At 40.3% G+C, this 19,837-nt stretch overlaps 1 protein-coding gene across 3 annotated transcripts in view; it reads left to right on the top strand.

The window, feature by feature from the left end:
* Positions 1-18,553, top strand: part of PPME1 (protein phosphatase methylesterase 1) — an 88,952-nt gene extending 70,399 nt beyond the window's left edge. For all 3 annotated transcript variants that reach the window (XM_047070585.1, XM_047070586.1, XM_047070587.1), the window contains 5 exons: positions 10,368-10,497; positions 11,387-11,431; positions 15,266-15,330; positions 15,955-16,022; positions 17,332-18,553. In XM_047070585.1, the coding sequence (XP_046926541.1) occupies positions 10,368-10,497; positions 11,387-11,431; positions 15,266-15,330; positions 15,955-16,022; positions 17,332-17,350 (327 nt within the window). In that variant the 3' untranslated portion in view covers positions 17,351-18,553. The remainder of the gene's footprint in view (positions 1-10,367; positions 10,498-11,386; positions 11,432-15,265; positions 15,331-15,954; positions 16,023-17,331) is intronic.
* Positions 18,554-19,837: the final 1,284 nt, after the last annotated feature.

The raw sequence follows: 19,837 nt of genomic DNA, 5'->3' as shown, positions 1-19,837 counted from the left end.
AAAACTTCACAGTATATATCCTCCCCTCAAACAGCTTGCTTTCTCATCAGGCTCTTTCTTACCTCATTACTTCTGTTCCTGAGGTTTATCTCATTTCCTACTAGTCTATGCTAAGCCCATTAGATCTTACTTATCTTTCAAGGTATATCTCTTAAGGGATGTTTTCTGACCTCATTTTATATCAGTCCCTCTCCAGTATAGCACTGAGAGTCTGTATGACATAACTTAGCACTCTTTTTTGAAGTCATGGCTGAGTTATAGAATTGTTTTTCATAAACCACATTCAGAGATACTATGGTCTCTTGTAGTCATCTCTAGAATACGTAATCAATGTCCTCTAATTTCACGAGAATTTGTCTCCCAACAAAAATAACCTGTGTATTTTAAGCACAGGATCTGATGTTCTATACGAATTTCCTTATTATTTAGCTTGGAGTTGTGTGCATAGCAAATGTCCTGTGAGTACTTGTTGAGCACTTGATTTGAGGATAATAGTGGGAAAGAGTACTTTTTTTTCTTGGAAATGGTTGGTGAGCATGAGCAGCAGACTTTCTGGGATGGATTATAAACATTTTACTAATGGCAAATAATGGAATTGGTATACACCACATATTCCTTTACATTTGGAGATGCTACTGTTAGCAAGGAGGAGAGTACATTGACCCTTGAACAACATGGGAGTTAGGGACACTGACCCCCACACTGTCAAATCCAAGTATAACTACTAACTACCCAAAAACTTAATTACCAATAACCTACTATTAACCAGAAGCCTTACCAATAATATAAACAGTTAATTAGTACATAATTTGTATATTTATATGTATCAAATACTGTATTCTTACAATAAAGTAAGCTAGACAAAAGAAAATGTTATTAAGAAAATCATGAAGAAGAAAAATTACATTTACAGTACTGTACTGTTTTCAGTGAAAAAAATCTGCGTATAAGTGGACCTGCACAGTCCAAACCTATATTGTTCAAGCATCAACTGTATGTTCATCAAACAGTATTTTTAATTTAATGAGGTTCTTTCTGTCATCCTTAAGATCAATAAATAATTTGTTGTACCTCTTTGGAGTTTACAAAAACATAAATAATGCATGACTAATTTGCCTTCCCTACACTGTGTGAGGTGAGGGGAGCTCTTTTCTCCCATGTTAACAGTTAGAAACTGAGACTCAGAGGGGCGCCTGGGTGGCTCAGTCGGTTAAGCGGCCGACTTCAGCTCAGGTCATGATCTCGCGGTCCGTGAGTTCGAGCCCCGCGTCGGGATCTGTGCTGACAGCTCAGAGCCTGGAGCCTGTTTCAGATTCTGTGTCTCCCTCTCTCTGACCCTCCCCCGTTCATGCTCTGTCTCTCTCTGTCTCAAAAATAAATAAACGTTAAAAAAAAAAAATTAAAAAAAACAAAAAGAAACTGAGACTCAGAGATGAAGAGACTTGCCCAAGGTAATCAAGTAATATTTAGTAGATTTGAGACTCTGATACAAACTGCCAATTACTTTTTGTCTTTTATGTGCTGCAAGCTATACTAAGTGCATCACATTTATCGTCCCGAGTTCTCGTTTTAGCTCTGCATTATAGATATTATCACTGTTTTTTATAAGTCAGGTACAGATACTTGCCTACAGTCACATATAAATGTTAGCACTAAAACACATCCAGATCCTCTGATTTTTAACTCCAGCTCATTTTTTCTTTGCAGTTTTTTATAAGCCCAGTTATATGCAGTTTAATAAACTCCAGCATTTTTATTAGGAGGGCAGACTGAGACACATGAGGCAATAAGAAGTATAGCTAAAACAATCTACACTTGAGGAAGGACACAAACCCCAAACAACAGAAACTGCTTATTGCAACTAGTAGATCTATAGATCCTGGAGATCTAATGCACAGCATAATAATTATAGGCAACAATACTATTTATTATAACTTGCTAAGAGACTAGGTCTTAATTGTTCCCAGCACAAAAAAGAAATGATAATGTGACATGATAGAGCTGTTAGCTGTCACTGTGGTGTTACAGTATAGCAATATATAAATGTATCAGATCAACACATTGTACACCTTAAACCTACACAATGTTATATGTCAATTATATCTCAGTAAAGAAAAATAAAATAAAATGATGGAGAAAATGTTAATAATGCAAATTAAACTTACTGACTACAACAGAAACCGTCACAACTTTTTTTTTTTAATATGAAGTTTATTGTCAAATTGGTTTCCATACAGCACCCAGTGCTCATCCCAACAGGTGCCCTCCTCAATGCTCATCACCCACCCTCCCCTCCCTCCCACACCCCATCGACCCTCAGTTTGTTCTCAGTTTTGTTTTTTTTTAATTTTTTTTTTTTCAACGTTTATTTATTTTTGGGACAGAGAGAAACAGAGCATGGACGGGGGAGGGGCAGAGAGAGAGGGAGTCGCAGAATCGGAAACAGGCTCCAGGCTCTGAGCCATCAGCCCAGAGCCTGACGCGGGGCTCGAACTCACGGACCGCGAGATCGTGACCTGGCTGAAGTCGGACGCTTAACCAACTGCGCCACCCAGGCGCCCCAGTTCTCAGTTTTTAAGAGTCTCTTATGGTTTGCCTCCCACCCTCTCTAACCTTTTTTTTTTTTTCCTTCCCCTCCCCCATGGTCTTCTGTTAAGTTTCTCAGGATCCACATAGGAGTGAAAACATATGATGTCTGTCTTTCTCTGTATGACTTATTTCACTTAGCATAACACTCTCCAGTTCCATCCACGTTGCTACAAAAGGCCATATTTCATTCTTTATCATTACGTAGTATTCCATTGTGTATATAAACCACAATTTCTTTATCCATTCATCAGTTGATGGACATTTAGGCTCTTTCCATAATTTGGCTATTGTTGAAAGTGCTGCTATAAACATTGGGGTACGTGTGCCCCTATGCATCAGCACTCCTGTATCCCTTGGGTAAATTCCTAGCAGTGCTATTGCTGGGCCATAGGGTAGATCTATTTTTAATTTTTTGAGGAACCTCCACACTGTTTTCCAGAGCGGCTGCACCAGTTTGCATTCCCAGCAACAGTGCAAGAGGGTTCCTGTTTCTCCACATCCTCGCCAGCATCTGTAGTCTCCTCATTTGTTCATTTTGGCCACTCTGACTGGTGTGAGGTGATATCTCAGTGTGGTTTTGATTTGTATTTCCCTGATGAGGAGTGACGTTGAGCATCTTTTCATGTGCCTGTTGGCCATCTGGATGTCTTCTTTAGAGAAGTGTCTATTCATGTTTTCTGCCCATTTCTTCACTGGGTTATTTGTTTTTCAGGTGTGGAGTTTGGTGAGTTCTTTATAGGTTTTGGATACTAGCCTTTTATCCGATATGTCATTTGCAAATAACTTTTCCCATTCTGTTGGTTGCCTTTTAGTTTTGTTGATTGTTTCCTTTGCAGTGCCGAAGAAGCTTTTTATCTTCATGAGGTCCCAGTAGTTTATTTTTGCTTTTAATTCCCTTGCCTTTGGGGATGTGTCAAGTAAGAAATTGCTGTGGCTGAGGTCAGAGAGGTTTTTTCCTGCTTTCTCCTCTACGGTTTTGATGGTTTCCTGTCTCACATTCAGGTCCTTTATCCATTTTGAGTTTATTTTTGTGAATGGTGTAAGAAAGTGGTCTAGTTTCATTCTTCTGCATGTTGCTGTCCAGCTCTCCCAACACCATTTGTTAAAGAGACTGTCTTTTTTCCATTGGATATTCTTTCCTGCTTTGTCAAAGATTAGTTGGCAACAGTCACAACTTCTAAAGTATGGTAGCCAGGGGCCATTTAGAGCCCCTCTTAGGAGCATCTATGTTACAACATAATATAAAAAGTGGTGTTTGAGGGGCGCCTGGGTGGCGCAGTCGGTTAAGCGTCCGGCTTCAGCCAGGTCACGATCTCGCGGTCCGTGAGTTCGAGCCCCGCGTCGGGCTCTGGGCTGATGGCTCAGAGCCTGGAGCCTGTTTCCGATTCTGTGTCTCCCTCTCTCTCTGCCCCTCCCCCGTTCATGCTCTGTCTCTCTCTGTCCCAAAAATAAATAAACGTTGAAAAAAAAAAAAAAAAGTGGTGTTTGAAATGATCCTGAGACATACATAAGAGTTCTATTGCATCCATTTTGGTGTGTGAAAGAATACAAGGTATACATTGGTGGTGGAGGGTGATGTCTAATACAAAATGATTAAAATACGGAAAAGAAAAGGGAAACTTTAATTTTTGGTCCTTAAAGCAATAAACTTCAGTTATTCAGGTGGTATTCCTTTACGTGTAAATCTCTCTTTTTTTTAATTGTTTTATTGAGAGGTAACTCACCCAAAGTATACAATTCAGTGGTTTTTAGTAGAGTCTCAGAATTGTGCAACCATCCCAATCTAATTTTAGAACATTTTTCATCACTTGTAAAAGAAATGTCATACCTGTTCGCAGTTGCTTCCCATTTCTCCTCAACCTTCCCAGCCGTAGGCATCCACTAATCTACTTTGTGTCTCTTTAGATTTGCCTAATCTGGACATTTAATATAAATGGAATCAATAATATATACTCTTTTGTGACTGGCTTATTTTACCTTAGCATAATGTTTTCAAGGTTTATCCATGTTGTAGCATATATTAGAACTTCATTCCTGTTTATAGCTGAATAATACCACTTTGTATGGATAGACCACAGTTTTTATCCATTCATCAGTTGATGGACATTTGGATCGTTTTCACTTTTTTGTCTGTTATGAATAATGCTGGTATGAACAATGGTGTACAAGTTTTGGTGTGGACATAGGTTTTTATTTTTCTCGGGTATGCACCTACAAGTGAAATTGCTGGATGCTAACTTTGTGTTTAATCATTTGAGGAGTAGCCAGACTATCTTCCAAAATGCCTGCAGCACTTTATATTGCCACCACTAGTGTATGAGTTTTCTACATCCTTGTCAGCACTTGTAATATTGTCTCTCTTTTTGATTATAGCCATCCTAATGGGTATGAAGTGGTATCTTCTTGTGGTTTTGATTTACATTTTCCTGATGACTATTGATGTTGAACATCTTTTCATGGGCTTACTATCCATTTTCTCTCTGGAGGAATGTATAATCAGATCCTTTGCCCATTTTTTCAGTAGGGTATTTTATCTTTTTATTATTGAATAGTAGGAGTTCTTTATATATTCTAGATACAAGTCCCTGATTTGCAGATATTTTGTCCTGTTACACAGATTGTCTTTTCATGTTCTTGATGATGTTCTTGGAAGTACATAAGTTTGATTTTGAAGAAATTTATTTTATCTAGTTACTATTTTCTTGCACCATATCTAAGAAGGTTTTGCCTAGCCCAGGGTCACAAAGGTTTATGTGTATGTTTTCTTCTAAGAGTTTTCTAGTTTTAGCACTTATATTTAGGTCTATGATCCATTTTGAGTTAATTTTTGTGTATAGTATGATGTTGGGGGTGCAACTTCATTCTTTTGCATGTGGATGTCCAGCTGTCTCGGTATCGTTTGTTGGTAAGACCTCTCTTTCCCATTTACTTGTCTTGCATCCCTTGTTGGAAATCAAATGACCATAAATGCCAGGCTTTGTCTCTGGACTCTCATTTCTGTTCCATTATATATATATATGTCTATCCTTATAAGCAAGTGCACAGTCTTCATTATTGTAGCTTCGTAGTAAGTTTTGAAATCGGGAAGTATAAGTCTTCCAACTTTGTTCTTCTTTTTCAAGATTATTGAAATCCCATATTCTTAAGATTTTGGTGTTTTAATTACTTGTTGTATGCCAGACCATGTTCCTCTTGTTTTACATACATGAGTATTTTTAGTTCATCTTTACAACAATCCTTTGAGATTTTGTGTTGCCCACTTAATAACTAAGAAAACAGGCTTGGAGAAGTTAGGTAACTTTCCCAAGGGACCCACCATGAATTAGTTGATGGTGGAGCTGGGATTTGCATTAAGTCAGGTCTGACTGACCCAAAGCCTATCTTCTTAAGTTCTTTCCAAGTGAGGTGTTGAAAAATAATGCAAAGCCTGTGGTTGATGCCCTTGTGTGGAGAATCGCATCCTGCCCAGGTGAACATACCAGGAAAATTGGTAGCCAGCTTTCTGCTTCTCCTATCCAACAATTAGATCTCATTACATCGATTTGTTTTTTTTTTTCTTTTTTTTTCTTTTTTTTCTTCTTTCAAGTTTTTACTTAAATTCCAGTAGTTAACATACAGTGTAATATTAGTTTCAGGTGTAGAATTTAGTGATTCATCACTTACATATAATATAACATCCCATGCTCATCCCAAGTGCCTTCCTTCATATCTATCATGCATTTAACCCATCCCTCTGCCCTCCCCTCCAGCAACCCTCAGTTTGTTCTTGGTAGTTAAGAGTCTGTTTTCTGGTTTGCCTCTCTTCCCCCCCCCCCCCCCCGTGTTCATCTATTTGGTTTCTTACATCAATCTGTTTTATTACCATTTGTCAGAGGAAGGCATCAAACTAAACTAACTTTATGATCCACCTCTCCAGAGAAAAGATTTATTATCATAAGCCTAAATAAAGGAGCAACTCTTAATTCTATCCAGATTTTTTATTTTTACATTTTTAGGACTTGAGATGAACTCCTTTTTTAAAATTTCTTTTTATAGTATTATTATCTTTGGAAGTTCCCTTACCTTAAATTTGTCATTTGCACATGAAGTACATTGTGCATTGAAGAGGGTCTTGCTGTCTCTGACTGTGGAAATCTATTAGAAATGGCTCATAAATGGGAAGTGTTGCCCATGCAGCACTTTAGTGAGAACTGGAAGACCCAAGTTTCCTGACTACCCACCCCATGATCTTTTTCTTTCCTTTTTTATATTTTGGTTTAAAAAATACATAACATAAAATTTACCACTTTAATCTTTTTTTTTTTTTTTTTTTTTTTTTTAGTGCGCAAGAGGGGAGAAGGGCAGGAGAGACAGACAGAGAGTATGAATCCTAAGCAGGCTCCATGCTCAGCACAGAGCCTAATGCAGGGCTCGATCCCACTACTCTGGGATCATGACCTGAGCCAAAATCAAGAGATGGATGCTCAACTGACTGAGCCACCCAGGCGCCCCACCACCTCAATCATTTTTAAGTGTATAATTCGGTAGTGTTCACACTGTTGTGAAACAGATCTCCAGAACTTTTTCATCTTGCATATCTGAAACTCTATACTCATTAAACAATTTCCCTTTTCCCCCATACCTACCATTTTACTTTCTGTTTGTATGAATTCCACTACTTTAGATACCTCATAGAAGTAGAATCAGTATTTGTCTTTTTGTAACTGGCTTTAGTTAACAAAACGTCTTCACGTTTCCTCTGTGTTGTAGCATGTGACAAAATCTCCTTCTTTAAGCTAAATAATATGTATATAGTACATTTTGTTTATCCATTCATCCATCAATAAACATTTGGAGTGTTTACACCTCTTGACTGTTGTGAGTAATGTTGCTATGAACATGGGTCTGCAAATATCTCTTCAAGACCCCGCTTTCACTTCTTCTGGATATATACCCAGAAGTGAGATTGCTGGATAATATGGTAGTTTTATTTTTAATTTTTGAGTAACTTCCATGCTGTCTTCATAGTGGTTGTACCATTGTGTAATCCCACCAACCGTGCCCCAGGTGTTCCAGTTTCTCCATATCTTTGCCAACACTGGTTATTTGGTCTTTTTTGATAATAGCCATCCTAATAGGTGCAAAGTGATATGTTATTGTGGCTTTGATTTGCATTCCCCTGATGATTAGTGATGTTAAGTATCTTTTTGTGTACTTATTAGCCATTTGTATATCTTCTTTGGAGAAATGTCTGTTCATGTCCTTGGCTCATTTTTTTATTCAGTTTGTTTGATTTTTTTTTTTTTTTTGCTATTGAGTTGTAGGAGTTCCTTATATATTCTGAATATTAACCCCTTATCAGACATATGATTTGTAAATATTTTCTCCCATTCTGTACCTTTTCACTCTGTTGATTGTGTTCTTTGATGTGCCGAAGTTTTTTTTAGTTTAATGTAGTCCATTTATCTAATTTTGCTTTTGTTGCCTCTGATTTTTGTGTTATAACCAAGAAATCATTGTCAAATTCAATGTCATGAAAAACTACATGAAGCTTTCCTCTATGTTTTCTTCTAGAAGTTTTATGGTTTGAGGTCTTACATTTAGGTCTTTATCCATTTAAGTTAAATTTGTGTATTATCCAACTTCATTATTTTGCATGTGGATATTCAGTTTTCCCAACACCACTTGAAAAAACTATCCTTTCTCCATTGAATCATCTTGGACCCTTTTTAAAGATCATTTAGCCATATATGTGAGAGTTTATTTCTGGGCTGTCTAGTGTATTCCATTGGTCTCTTTGTCTTTAGACCAATACCATGAGATTTGGATTACTGTAGCTTTGCAATATGTTTTGAAATTAGAGAGCATGAGTCTTCCAATTTTGTTCTTTTTCAAAATTGTTTTGGCTATTTGGGGTCCCTTGAGATTCCATATGAATTTTTGATGAATTTTTCTATTTTTGTAAAAATGTCATTGGGATTTTGATAGGGATTGTTTTGAATCTGCAGATCGTTTTGGGTGGTATGGACATCTTAATCATCTAATGATCTCTAACACAGTATGTTGCTGTCTCATGTTCACTTCTAGGTTTTCATATTGTGGTTGCTGTGGTATCCCAATTGTTTATTTCAATTATAATATGTCAAATTTTCAGTGATCCAGAAAAGTATAGAGCATCATTTATTTGTTCAGCTTGTATTTGATGAGTGCATACTTTGTGCCTGTCTACTATATATCAGGATTTAAGATATAGATATAGATATAGATATAGATATAGATATAGATATAGATATAGATATAGATTTTTTTAAATTCTAGTTAACATACAGTGTAGTCTTGGCTTTAGGAGTAGAACCCAGTGATTCATCTCTTACCTATGACACCCATTGCTCATCTTGAAAAGTTCCCTCCTTAATGCGCATCACCCATTTAACCCATCTCCCCACCCACCTCCTTTCCAGCAATCGTCAGTTTGTTCTCTGGATTTAAGAGTCTCCCTCTCTGTATTTATCTTATTTTTCCTTCCCTTCCCCTATATTAACAGATATATTTTGTAATATTTGTGTCAGGTTTCCTTTTTCAGATAACTATGGCAGGGACATTATATCATTATTATTAATCAAAATATAAGAAAAAATGTTCTAACAAATCAACGTATTTTCCCTTTTTCCTTCCAGTTCCTTCTCTCTATGTACCACATTTTTCCAGTAGTAATGCTCACTTAGATGACATGTTATACTCTGCTTCTTTCTCTTAATAGTATATCATCAGCATTTTTTTCATACTGCACTGTGCTTTTTGCAATTATCCTTTTTTTAAATGTTTTTAATTTTATTTTTTATTTTTTAAAATTTACATCCAAATTAGCATATAGTGAAACAATGATTTCAGGAGTAGATTCCTTAATGCCCCTTACCCATTTAGCCCATCCCCCCTCCCACAACCCCTCCAGCAACCCTCAGTTTGTTCTCCATATTTAGGAGTCTCTTCTGTTTTGTCCCCCTCCCTGTTTTTATATTATTTTTGTTTCCCTTCCCTTATGTTCATCTCTTTTGTCTCTTAAAGTCTTCATATGAGTGAAGTCATATGATTTGTGTCTTTCTCTGACTAATATCACTTAGCATAACACCCTTCAGTTCTATCCACGTAGTTGCAAGTGGCAGGATTTCATTCTTTTTGATTGCCGAGTGATACTCCATTGTATATATATACCATGTCTTCTTTATCCATTCATCCATCGATGGACATTTGGGCTCTTTCCATACTTTGTCTATTGTTGATAGTGCTGCTATAAACATGGGGATGCATGTGTCCCTTTGAAACAGCACACCTGTATCCCGTGGATAAATACCTAGTAGTACAATTGCTGGGTCGTAGGATAGTTCTATTTTTAGTTTTTTGAGGAACCTCCATACTGTTTTTCAGAGTGTCTGACCAGCTTGCATTCCCATGTAATTATTCTTTTGATGGATATGTTCTTTTCGCCAAATGGATATAAGAGAAGCTCAGTCTTGGCTCTACCATTTACTAGCTTTGTGACTTTAAGAAAGTTTCCTAAGTTCACTGAAATTAATAGAAGTAAAAAGTAAACTTCTAGTTATTTAAACATGGGAATTACAACAATAACCTATATCACAAGACTGTTATAATTGATTAAGTGTATGTGAAAATGTCTGGGACATAGTAGGCCCTTAATAAGTGCTAGTTTCCTTCCCTTTCCTTTTCCCAGGGACCTAGTTATTATCCTGTTCCTCCAGGGGTTGCCCTCAGAGACTCAGAACTTGCTCTTATTCCTCCAGACCAAGAAAGACCATCCGTACACTTGGAGAATTGAACTGGCGAAAACAGAAAAATACTGGGATGGCTGGTTCCGAGGCTTATCCAATCTCTTTCTTAGTTGTCCTATTCCTAAATTGCTGCTCTTGGCTGGTAAGTGTGTATGTGTATGTATTAGCTCAGGCTGCCATAACAAAATATTATAGATTGGGTGCTTAAACAGTGAATTTATTTTCTCACAGTTCTGGAAGAAGTCTGAGATCAGGGTACCAGCACAGTCAAGTTCTGGTGGGAGCTTTCTTACTGGCTTGCAGACAACTGCTTTCTCACTATGTCCTTATATGGCAGAAGAGAGTGAGAGTAAGCTCCCTGGTGTTTATTCTTAAAAGGATATTAATCCTGTCATATGAAGGTCCTACCCAAATGACCCCATTTAACCTTAATTACTTCTTCATTTTGACCCTAATTATTTCCATATCTCTAAATGCGGTCACATTGTTGATTAGGGCTGCAACGTATGAATTGGGGGGAGGAGGACACAGTTCAGTCCATAGCAGCGTAGGTATATCATCATCTGAATATGTCCTTGTTAAAACTACTCATCAAGTGGGTAGTGACTTCCAAAGTAAAGTCCCATCCTCACTCATTTGTGCTTTTCTCCTCTCCATACCAAATCCCTAAACCTAACTAAGCATAAGCATTCATCTGGGATAGCTTAATTCTGGCTTGCCTTCAATCCCTGGTTAAGCCCAAGGCCTTCTAGAGTGGTATAAAGATATTCTGAGTATAATGAAAATTTTTAAAGTAAAACCCTGTTTTCAGAAACCAGTTTAAATGAGCAAAAAGATTGCAAGGGAACCTCATTCTGGAAAGCTTCATGTGGTGAGCCTATACCCTCAAGGAGTTGGGATTGGCATTAACACGAGTTGATAATGTCATCATGTTTACAAGTTTGTGGCAGTTTTTCCTACTTGAATAGCAAAACCTGTTTCGCACAGCCTTTTCTAGTAAGCTACTTCCGGATTCTCCTATTTTGTTCTAGGTGTTGATAGATTGGATAAGGATCTGACTATTGGCCAAATGCAAGGTAAGTCATCAAGAAATTTTGTCTCCAGGTCTTTCTCTAAGGGCAGAGAAAGGGACATAGTCATGTGGAAATTAATGAGCTTTGAGTTACCTGAAACTTGACATCAACATCCATTCCTGACCCACTATTTGATTATAGGCAAATATTTCCCTTTTCTGAGCTTCATTTTTTTTTTTTTTTTGCCATCTAAAAATGGGACTTAATTACCATTTACATCTCAGAGTTGTAAGGATTAAAATGAGAATGTGTCTTTGCAGAGAGCAATGTAAACCATAAAGTACCCTATAAATATATAATATTGTGAAAGGAGATATTCTGAATACTTATCAGTATTTTTTTTAATTTTAAAAAATTTTTTTAAATTTAAAATTTTTTTTAAAAATTAAAAAAAATTTTTTTAATGTTTTAATTTATTTTTGATAGAAACAGAGCGTGAGCAGGGAACAGGCAGAGAAAGAGGGAGACAAGGAATCTGAAGGCTCCAGGCTCTGAGCTGTCAGCACAGACCCCGACTCAGGGCTCAAACTTGTGAACCACAAGATCATGACCTGAGCCAAAGTCAGAGGCTTAACTGACTGAGCCACCCAGGCTCCCCTACTGATCAGTATTTTTATCATTGTTGGAATTCATAGGAAAGGAAAAGATCCAGGATAATAGAATGCATAAAGATGTAAACTGTGTTTAGAAGATAGCCTGGTGAGGTGGTAAAAGCAGACTCTGAGGTTGGGAGAACTGACTTTGAGTACTGCTTCTTTCCTACTCATTTTACCACCCTATAAAACGAGTATAAAATTTCTCAGTCTATAAAATGAGAAAGTTGATGGCAGCTTCACAGGGATCATGAGGTATAATGAGTAGAAAAGTGACATATTGTGTTCAGGTCCAGGTGTGTTGGCCAGATGGAAGTGGAGGCTCTTGCTTTAGTATAGATGAAAAGTTTGGTAAAGGTGAAGTCAATAGGCATTGACATCTTTTCAGGTATGGGAAGAAGAGGTGCTAACTCTAAGGCCAAATTTTCAGTCTTAACCAGATTCTGTTCTTGACCTTCTTTTTTTTCTGCTTACTCTCTCTGGGCAATCTCATGGCTTCTGTTTATACCCTGATAACTCCCAAAGCTAAACATCCAACTCATACCTCTCTCCTGAGCTGTAGACCTGGCCCATATATCAAACCTGTTGGACATCTCTACTTGGATGTTCATGGGCTCAAATTGTTCTTTTAGCTGTCCTCAAGCTCTCCACAGTAAAAGGGACTGTATTCCCTCACAATAGTTGTTCAAAGGCTCCTGAATGATTATTACATCCTGGACCCAGGCACTTCTCCCCTACCCTTCCTCTACCTGAAGTAGCCTAAAGCCTGGAGCAAGACCATGGTCTGGGACTGTGTGAGTTTTATGGCACTGATGTTGGTAATTTTGAGCTTAGACATCTTTCCTTCAATTCAATTCAAGCAAATCTTTCCTAAGCAGTCTTTCTATCTAAGACCTATGCGTAATGCTAGACAGACAAGAATCAGATATGGCCCCTGAGACTATCTGAAAGCAGTTGATCTGGACTGAATAGCATTTGAAAGAAACCATTATTGATCACCAGCCTTGAAATCAGACAGTCCTGGGTGGTGAGTCACTGTTACTAGTGTTGTGGTTGAATGAATTGCTAACTTCTTTAATCCCAAGTTTCTTCATCTGTAAAATGGAAATAATGCTATATCTTAATACATTTATTTGGTATTTAACTGAGAAAATGTGTGTGAAGTAAGTCTGACAAATGATGGCTTCATTATATTCAGGAAGTACTCATGATTTCCTGCTATTTCCCCAGTAAGTAAGGATTATGCCAAGACTACTTTCTCTTTCAAAGCATCCCTTGAGTATAGAAAGTAAATGGCTGAAGTGAGGGACATCCCATAAAACAAAGAGAAATGGCCAAGTTGGCATAGATCCAAACCACAGCCTTCCCAGCATTGTGTTTAAACCTGCTAAGTTAGTTATAGATTCCTAGAAACCTAGCATTCATTCATGATACTACTTGGGTAAATACTTTATGCTGTCTAAACATAAGGTTCTTCATCTGTAAAATTAGAGGGAAGCGTTTGGAAATATGCCCACTTCATAGAATAATTGTGAGGATTACCCATGATCGTTATTTTATTTACCAGGTACAATGTTGTTAGTATGTAGGAACAAAAAAAATGCATCCTAGACATCAAGCCCAGGGTGATTGGAGTTGTGTTATCAGGTCATTCGCTCAGTTACTCATTAAGACTTACTAAACACTAACTCAGTGTCTTGCCCTGTGTTGGGCTCTATTAGGAATAATAGAGCAAGTAATGATATTAGGCTCTGTTTTACAGAAATGGAATACTCTTGGGAAGGCAAGCCACCAGTGGCATATAAAATATAAGCTTACAAAACAAGAGGGGCACAAGCTGCTCTGTTTGGATCCATATGTGTTAGTAGTAGTACCTTAGGAGATACAAGAGGGAGGAGATTAGGCTGAACTAGGCTGGAGCACCCAGGGGCAGACTACAGCAAGAGGATGGGCATAAGTTGGGCCTTACTGAATGGAATGGTCTTAGTTCCTCTATTGATTAAATAAGCAGACTTGGACAAATGACTAACCATGGTATTAGTTTCATTATCTCAGAAAAGAATTTCAGTGTTTGTCCTGTTCAGTTTTATAGGGTAGATTGAGAATCAACTAAAAAAATGGATAGAAGAGTATTTTGAAAAAATTTTAAAGCACTGTGTAATTGGAGTAAGAATCCTAGAATGTGATGACCAGAGGACTTCAGAGCATATTGCCTTATTTTGTAATAGAGCCACTTAGGCTCTGAGAGTCTGTTCTGTCTACTTAGGTCCCATATCCTTTGGTCTGCTTTGGGATCTTGCTTTATCAGTTATCTTGGTTCACTCTTAATAGCTATCACATTAATGGTGAGCTTACGATGTTCTACAAGTGTGAGAAAGTGGTTAGTATAGTCTGGCATATAGTTAAGCACTCAAATGGAAACTTACTCTTGTTATAATAAATTTCAAAATCCTTAACATAGCTTACAAAACCTTTAATGGTATGGTCCTTGCTCTCCTCTCCAGCCTCATTGTTAACTCTCATGAGCTCCATGTCAACCTTTTTATTTCCAGGAGCAAATGCCATTTCATCCTCCTTTCCTTTGTATAGGCTTCTCCCCCCCCCCCCCCCCCCCCGCCCTGCTCTGTGTGGGAAGCCTTCCTATATCCTTATTTGATTGTGAAGCCTCCTTTCCTATGTTTTTCCAGTTCCGTGTACTCTTTTATCATAGGAACCACATGCTACATTAAAATTTTGTTTTTTGTGTTCCCTTACAAGACTATAAATCCCCTGAAAACAGGAACTGTTTCTTCCTGTGTGTCTGGCCCAAAGTAAATGCATGCCAAAGGAAAAAATGAAGGGAAAATCATTTGCCTAAGGTTACATTCTCCTCAAGCCTTGGTGATTGGGTCTAGACTGTTGGGGAGGGTAGTAGTTAGGGAGGTTCTGAACTCCTAGTGTAGCCTGTGAGACTGCAGAGCTGGTAAGGAAAGGGCCATTTTATTTATGGTTTTTTTTTGTTGTTGTTTTTTTGTTTTTTTGAAAAACAAAGTGTGGGAGGGGAGAGAGGAAGAGGGAAAGAGAGAATCCCAAGCAGGCTTCACACTGTCAGTGCAAAGCCTGATGTGGGCTCATACTCATGAACTGTGAGATCATGACCTGAGCCAAAACCAAGAGTCAGATGCTTAACTGACTGAGCCACCCAGGCACCCCAGGAAGGGATCATTTTAGTCCCTGAGATCACCTGGATTTGTTTCCTCTCCAGGAAAGTTCCAGATGCAGGTCCTACCCCAGTGTGGCCACGCAGTCCATGAGGATGCCCCCGACAAGGTGAGTCTGATGCTCTGTGACTGTTGAAGGACAGCTGTGAGAGTAACCTTGGCTCTCACAGAAAATAGTACAAACCCTTGAGTTAGCCTGTGTTGCCCTCAGCAGCTTTTGTGGGGCCTATGCAGATACAACTTGCACCATCTCCCCAAACCTCTCCCTAGCAGCTGCTTATGGTCTTAGCTTTCTGTGTATGTGCTGAGGAGCCACTGACACCTTGCCGTTTCATCCCAGGTCACTCTGGTTAAGATCTTGAGCTCTGCTTCTCTCTTTTTCCCAAAAGCCAGGTGTAAAAAGGGAAAATTGGGGTAGAAACAGCCTCCTAAACTATAGTTAGTAGTTAGTAGTTAATATGTACTCCTCCTATGGGAATAAGATGCTTTGTAATTCTCAGGGATAAATAAGCCTTCACATCATTCCCCTTGACTTCTCTGGAGCTATCCCTGGCAAGGACGGTGGGGAAGAGTCTCCCTGGCCCTGCCAGGACTCAGATCCTTTAGATTTCAAATCCAGCAGGTCCCATAAGTCCACTATAGAGCCTAACCTTCCCAAAAAAGCATACAGGACCTCCAGAGGTGATCCCCACTGTTAATGTCACATAGCCTGGAATATCTCTCCCTTTTCCAGGTAGCTGAAGCTGTTGCCACTTTCCTGATCCGGCACAGGTTTGCAGAGCCCATCGGTGGATTCCAGTGGTAAGGAAGTAACACAGGTTTAAAGAGCCCAGCAGTGCTGGCCAACCACAGCAAAAAGATATTTGTAATGTTGTAAATATCTCTACCTTACCCCTGCCCAGTTTGGGTCACCATGCCTTTCTTCTTCCTCCTCAACATGGAACCAAGTATGTGTGTTTTTGTTAAGCCATGGTTGATTGTTTCTGTGTGCTTTGGTCCAGTGGGTTGTTGCAGAGATGAGATTAAATTATGCCTAGTCCCTACTCCACCTGACTTCTTAAAGAAATCCCCCCACTTCTTGAGGTGCCCCTTGTCTGAGGAGGCTGGGGTGGGAATCCGTCTTTTTCCAAGCTCTTAGGTAAGTTCTGTGTGCCATCTCCTGCCCTGCTGCTGAGGAAGGCTGGGCAGGCCATGGAAGCTGTATAGAGATCCAGAGCTGGGTTTTCAACCTCAGTACTATTGACATTTGGGGGCCTGTCTTGTGCATTGTAGGATGTTTGACAGCATCCCTAGCTTCTAACGCACTAGAAGCCAGTAGCACTCCAACATACACACTCAAAGTTATGGCAAGGAAAAATGTCTTTAGGTTTTACCAAATGTCTCAAGGAAGACAAAATCACTAACAGTTGAGAACCACTGGTTTAAAGGGAAAAGGGTGCCTCTCACCCTAGGAAGCTCTTCATCTGATTAGGGAGACATAGTTAGACTCTGTCAAGGAGGAGGAGTAAGAGAGGCATGATTACCAAACCACACAGACTAGGCCCCCACCTTAGGGAACTCCTGATCTGTGCTACAGAATGTCCCTGATTCTCAGCCCACAAACCCAATGAGTCATACCTGCCAGTTGGAAAGTCCTAATTTTGGTGAGGGTCCAGGGGAACTGGTTCCCTACCTTTAGGAATTTGAAGAAGAAATGTTGAAGAAAAGAAATTGCTTCTGCATTAGAAAACTCTAAATGCCAGGGCCTGGGATGTGAGGATCACAGGGCAGGGTCGGCATTGGAAATGATGACAGGAGCCTGGTACAAGTGACTCCTTTATGCGAAACCACCCCTCAAGCAACTAACTATTGATGGATACCAGGAATCAAAAGTAAAGACTTAGTTTTTCTTGATAATAATAGTGTCTGGGGCCCCTGGACCATTTGGAGCTTTGGTCATATCACCACTTCACAGACCCTGTGTCTAGACCTAGATGGGGCTGTGGGGAGGTCGGACAATCTGCAGGGGCCTTGTGATCATGAAGGCCTGGGCTTTCTGGAGGAGACAGTGTGAGCAGGAGAAAACTAGTAATGGTCACATTTGTTTTCCTTCTCTTTCCATTCTTCACAGTGTGTTTCCTGGCTGTTAGTAACCTGCTATCCGTCCCTCCCCCAACACTGAGCTCTGTTGTAAATACATCGCACCAGAGGCCACTGTGATGCCGCTGTCTCCTCCTCACCATCCCGCCCGACCATGTGACACCGGCTCCCTATAGACGGGCATCCCCAGATGTACAAACCCTTTTGTGTATTCCTGCCAAAAGCATTGTTTTCCAGGGCCTTTGACCAACCTCGACCAACTTAGTCCAAGGCTCCCCAGCTCCCACCCCTTCCCTGTTCAGGGGTAGCCCCTGCCTGTTCTTCTTACCTTGCCTAGGGTGAAGCCTCCATCAGAACTGCCACCCTGGGCCCCTATTCCTGGTATTAGGCAATGCACCTGGGTCCAAATGTCTCCCCAGGCTCAGGGACCTCCATTCCTTAAGATTGTTCTTGGTATGGTCCTACCCTACCTCATGGGATGGACCATGCACAGGGTGGTCCTTATATTTCCTTTCAAATAAAATACCAGTCAGGTACCTTTTTATCCCAGTCTTACTCTTCCAGGCTTGGAAGACCCAGAGAGGCCAGGATCCCATCCTTAGGAATGGGGAGGGGTGTTGGATAGCATCACAAGAAACCAGCCTGAAAATCAGGTCCAGCCAGTCCAAGCACATGGCCTCCCATCTGGGGAGAGCCCACTGTCCCTCTCCCACATGTCTGGGCACCTGCCCTGGGCTGAGGCCAGGCTGCTCCAGGGGCCTCTTGAGCCCTCACCTGCCACAGAACAACCCAGGTTAAATACAGCCCATGCACAAAGCCATAGGCCAAAGCCTGTGGAGTTGTTTTTAAGAATCAAATTTAACCATTTTCATAATTGGTCCCTGGAGGTGTGCAGAGTGCCCGCTTGCCTCTTCTAGACCCACAGCTTATCTTCACCATTTGTGGTTTCCATGTCACTCTTCATAGAAACAGTACAGCCCAGCATCCTCAATCTTTGCGCTCTTCCGGCTGCCTCATCACAGCACTGCGGCCTCCCCCTACTGCCCAGGCACGCCATTTCCAAGGGCAGGAAGGGGCAGTCTCCTGCAGCCCATCTTTTCTGTGACTGTCTTAGGTGATGCGTAATCCCCTCCACCTTTCCACCCAACAACTTCCTATCCCTGTCCTGCTGCACGGTCCAGAGTCTGGGACCTACTTTGTTTCTTTGTTATTTATGACCTTGTTTAAAGAAAATAAATATCTCCCAATGTTTATTGATCTTGTCTTTCTCCATGGGGTTGTCCTTATTTCTGTTGATCTGGGGGCAGGGGACAGTTTGTTGGATTTAGTCACCATAGGGCTCTAGAAACCCCTTTCCTGAAGCCCATCAGCATCATATGCTCTGCCTCCTCCCCACATCCAGAATCCCAGTGGAATGGGCAGAGCCAGCCTCTACTGCAGCCAGGGAGACCCACATTCCAGTCCCATTCTTCCAGTTATTTGCATGGTCAGCTTTGGCCCAGAACAGGACAGTTTGTGCACTGTTCACGTGAGTTCAGGCACTCATGGCTTCACATCAGCCAATACCAGAATTTTGTCCACAACCCAGATCATCTCCTGAGCTCTAGATACTTAGATCTGTCTTCCTCCTTCTATCTCTCCCAGATGACCAAAAAGCCACTCATATTAACCATTCCTGAAACCAAACTCACCTTCCCCCTAAAACTTGTTCTTCCTTCCATGTTCCCTTGCTCTGTAAGTGGTAGGTACCACCATCTCTCCATTGTCCAAACCAGACACACAGAGCTCTCTAGATGACTCCCTCTTATACCCATATCTGGCTTACCACCAAACCCATACCCATGCTCTTTTCTGTCTCCTGTTTTCCATCCCACAGCCCCTGCCATAGCTTAGGCCTCATCTGTCAGCTAGCTCACTCAGTACCCTTGCTGGTTTCTTACCATAGTCTCTCCCTTGGTCATCCTCTACACACTCTCGGGAGTCTTCTTTCTATTAGGCTTTAGAGCCAGACTGTCTAAATTAGAACCCAAGGCCCTCCCCTTACAGGCTGTGTGAGATAGCCACGTACTTTCTCTCTTTGTGCTGCAGTTTCCTCCTCTGAGAAATGATCAGCAGTACCTACCTCACAGTCTTGAAGACTATGTAACTTAATATAGGTTACCTGGCTCTCTCAGTAACTGGCACAGGGTAAGTTAAGCATTTAATAAATAGTTCCTGTCATGTCACTGCTATATTGTACTTAAGACCTTTACTCAGAGTGGTCTGGGGACCAGTAGCATCGGTATCATCTGGAAGCTTATTAAAGATTTTGTCTCTACCCCAGACCTATTGAGTCAACTGATCTGTACTCTAACAACCACATTAATTCTAAGAATTTCTGGTTTAGATGTTCCCTAAATATTTCAGAACAAAGCATGAGCTCCCTAGCAAAGAAGAAAAGTGCCTTGTGTGTGATGGGATTTCTCCCACCAAGCCCTTGGTCGGGTGTGTGTGAGGATGGGTGGTCCCTTTGCTGGGCTGTGTGCCCTCTGTCCACA

The sequence above is a fragment of the Lynx rufus genome, unplaced genomic scaffold (genome assembly GCF_022079265.1).
Source record: "Lynx rufus isolate CCGP_SWC_20201006 ecotype Redwood Valley unplaced genomic scaffold, mLynRuf1.p SCAF_9, whole genome shotgun sequence".
Classification (NCBI taxonomy): domain Eukaryota; kingdom Metazoa; phylum Chordata; class Mammalia; order Carnivora; family Felidae; genus Lynx; species Lynx rufus.
Note: the sequence above shows the minus strand (reverse complement) of the source record. Positions and strands in the feature narration are given on the sequence as shown.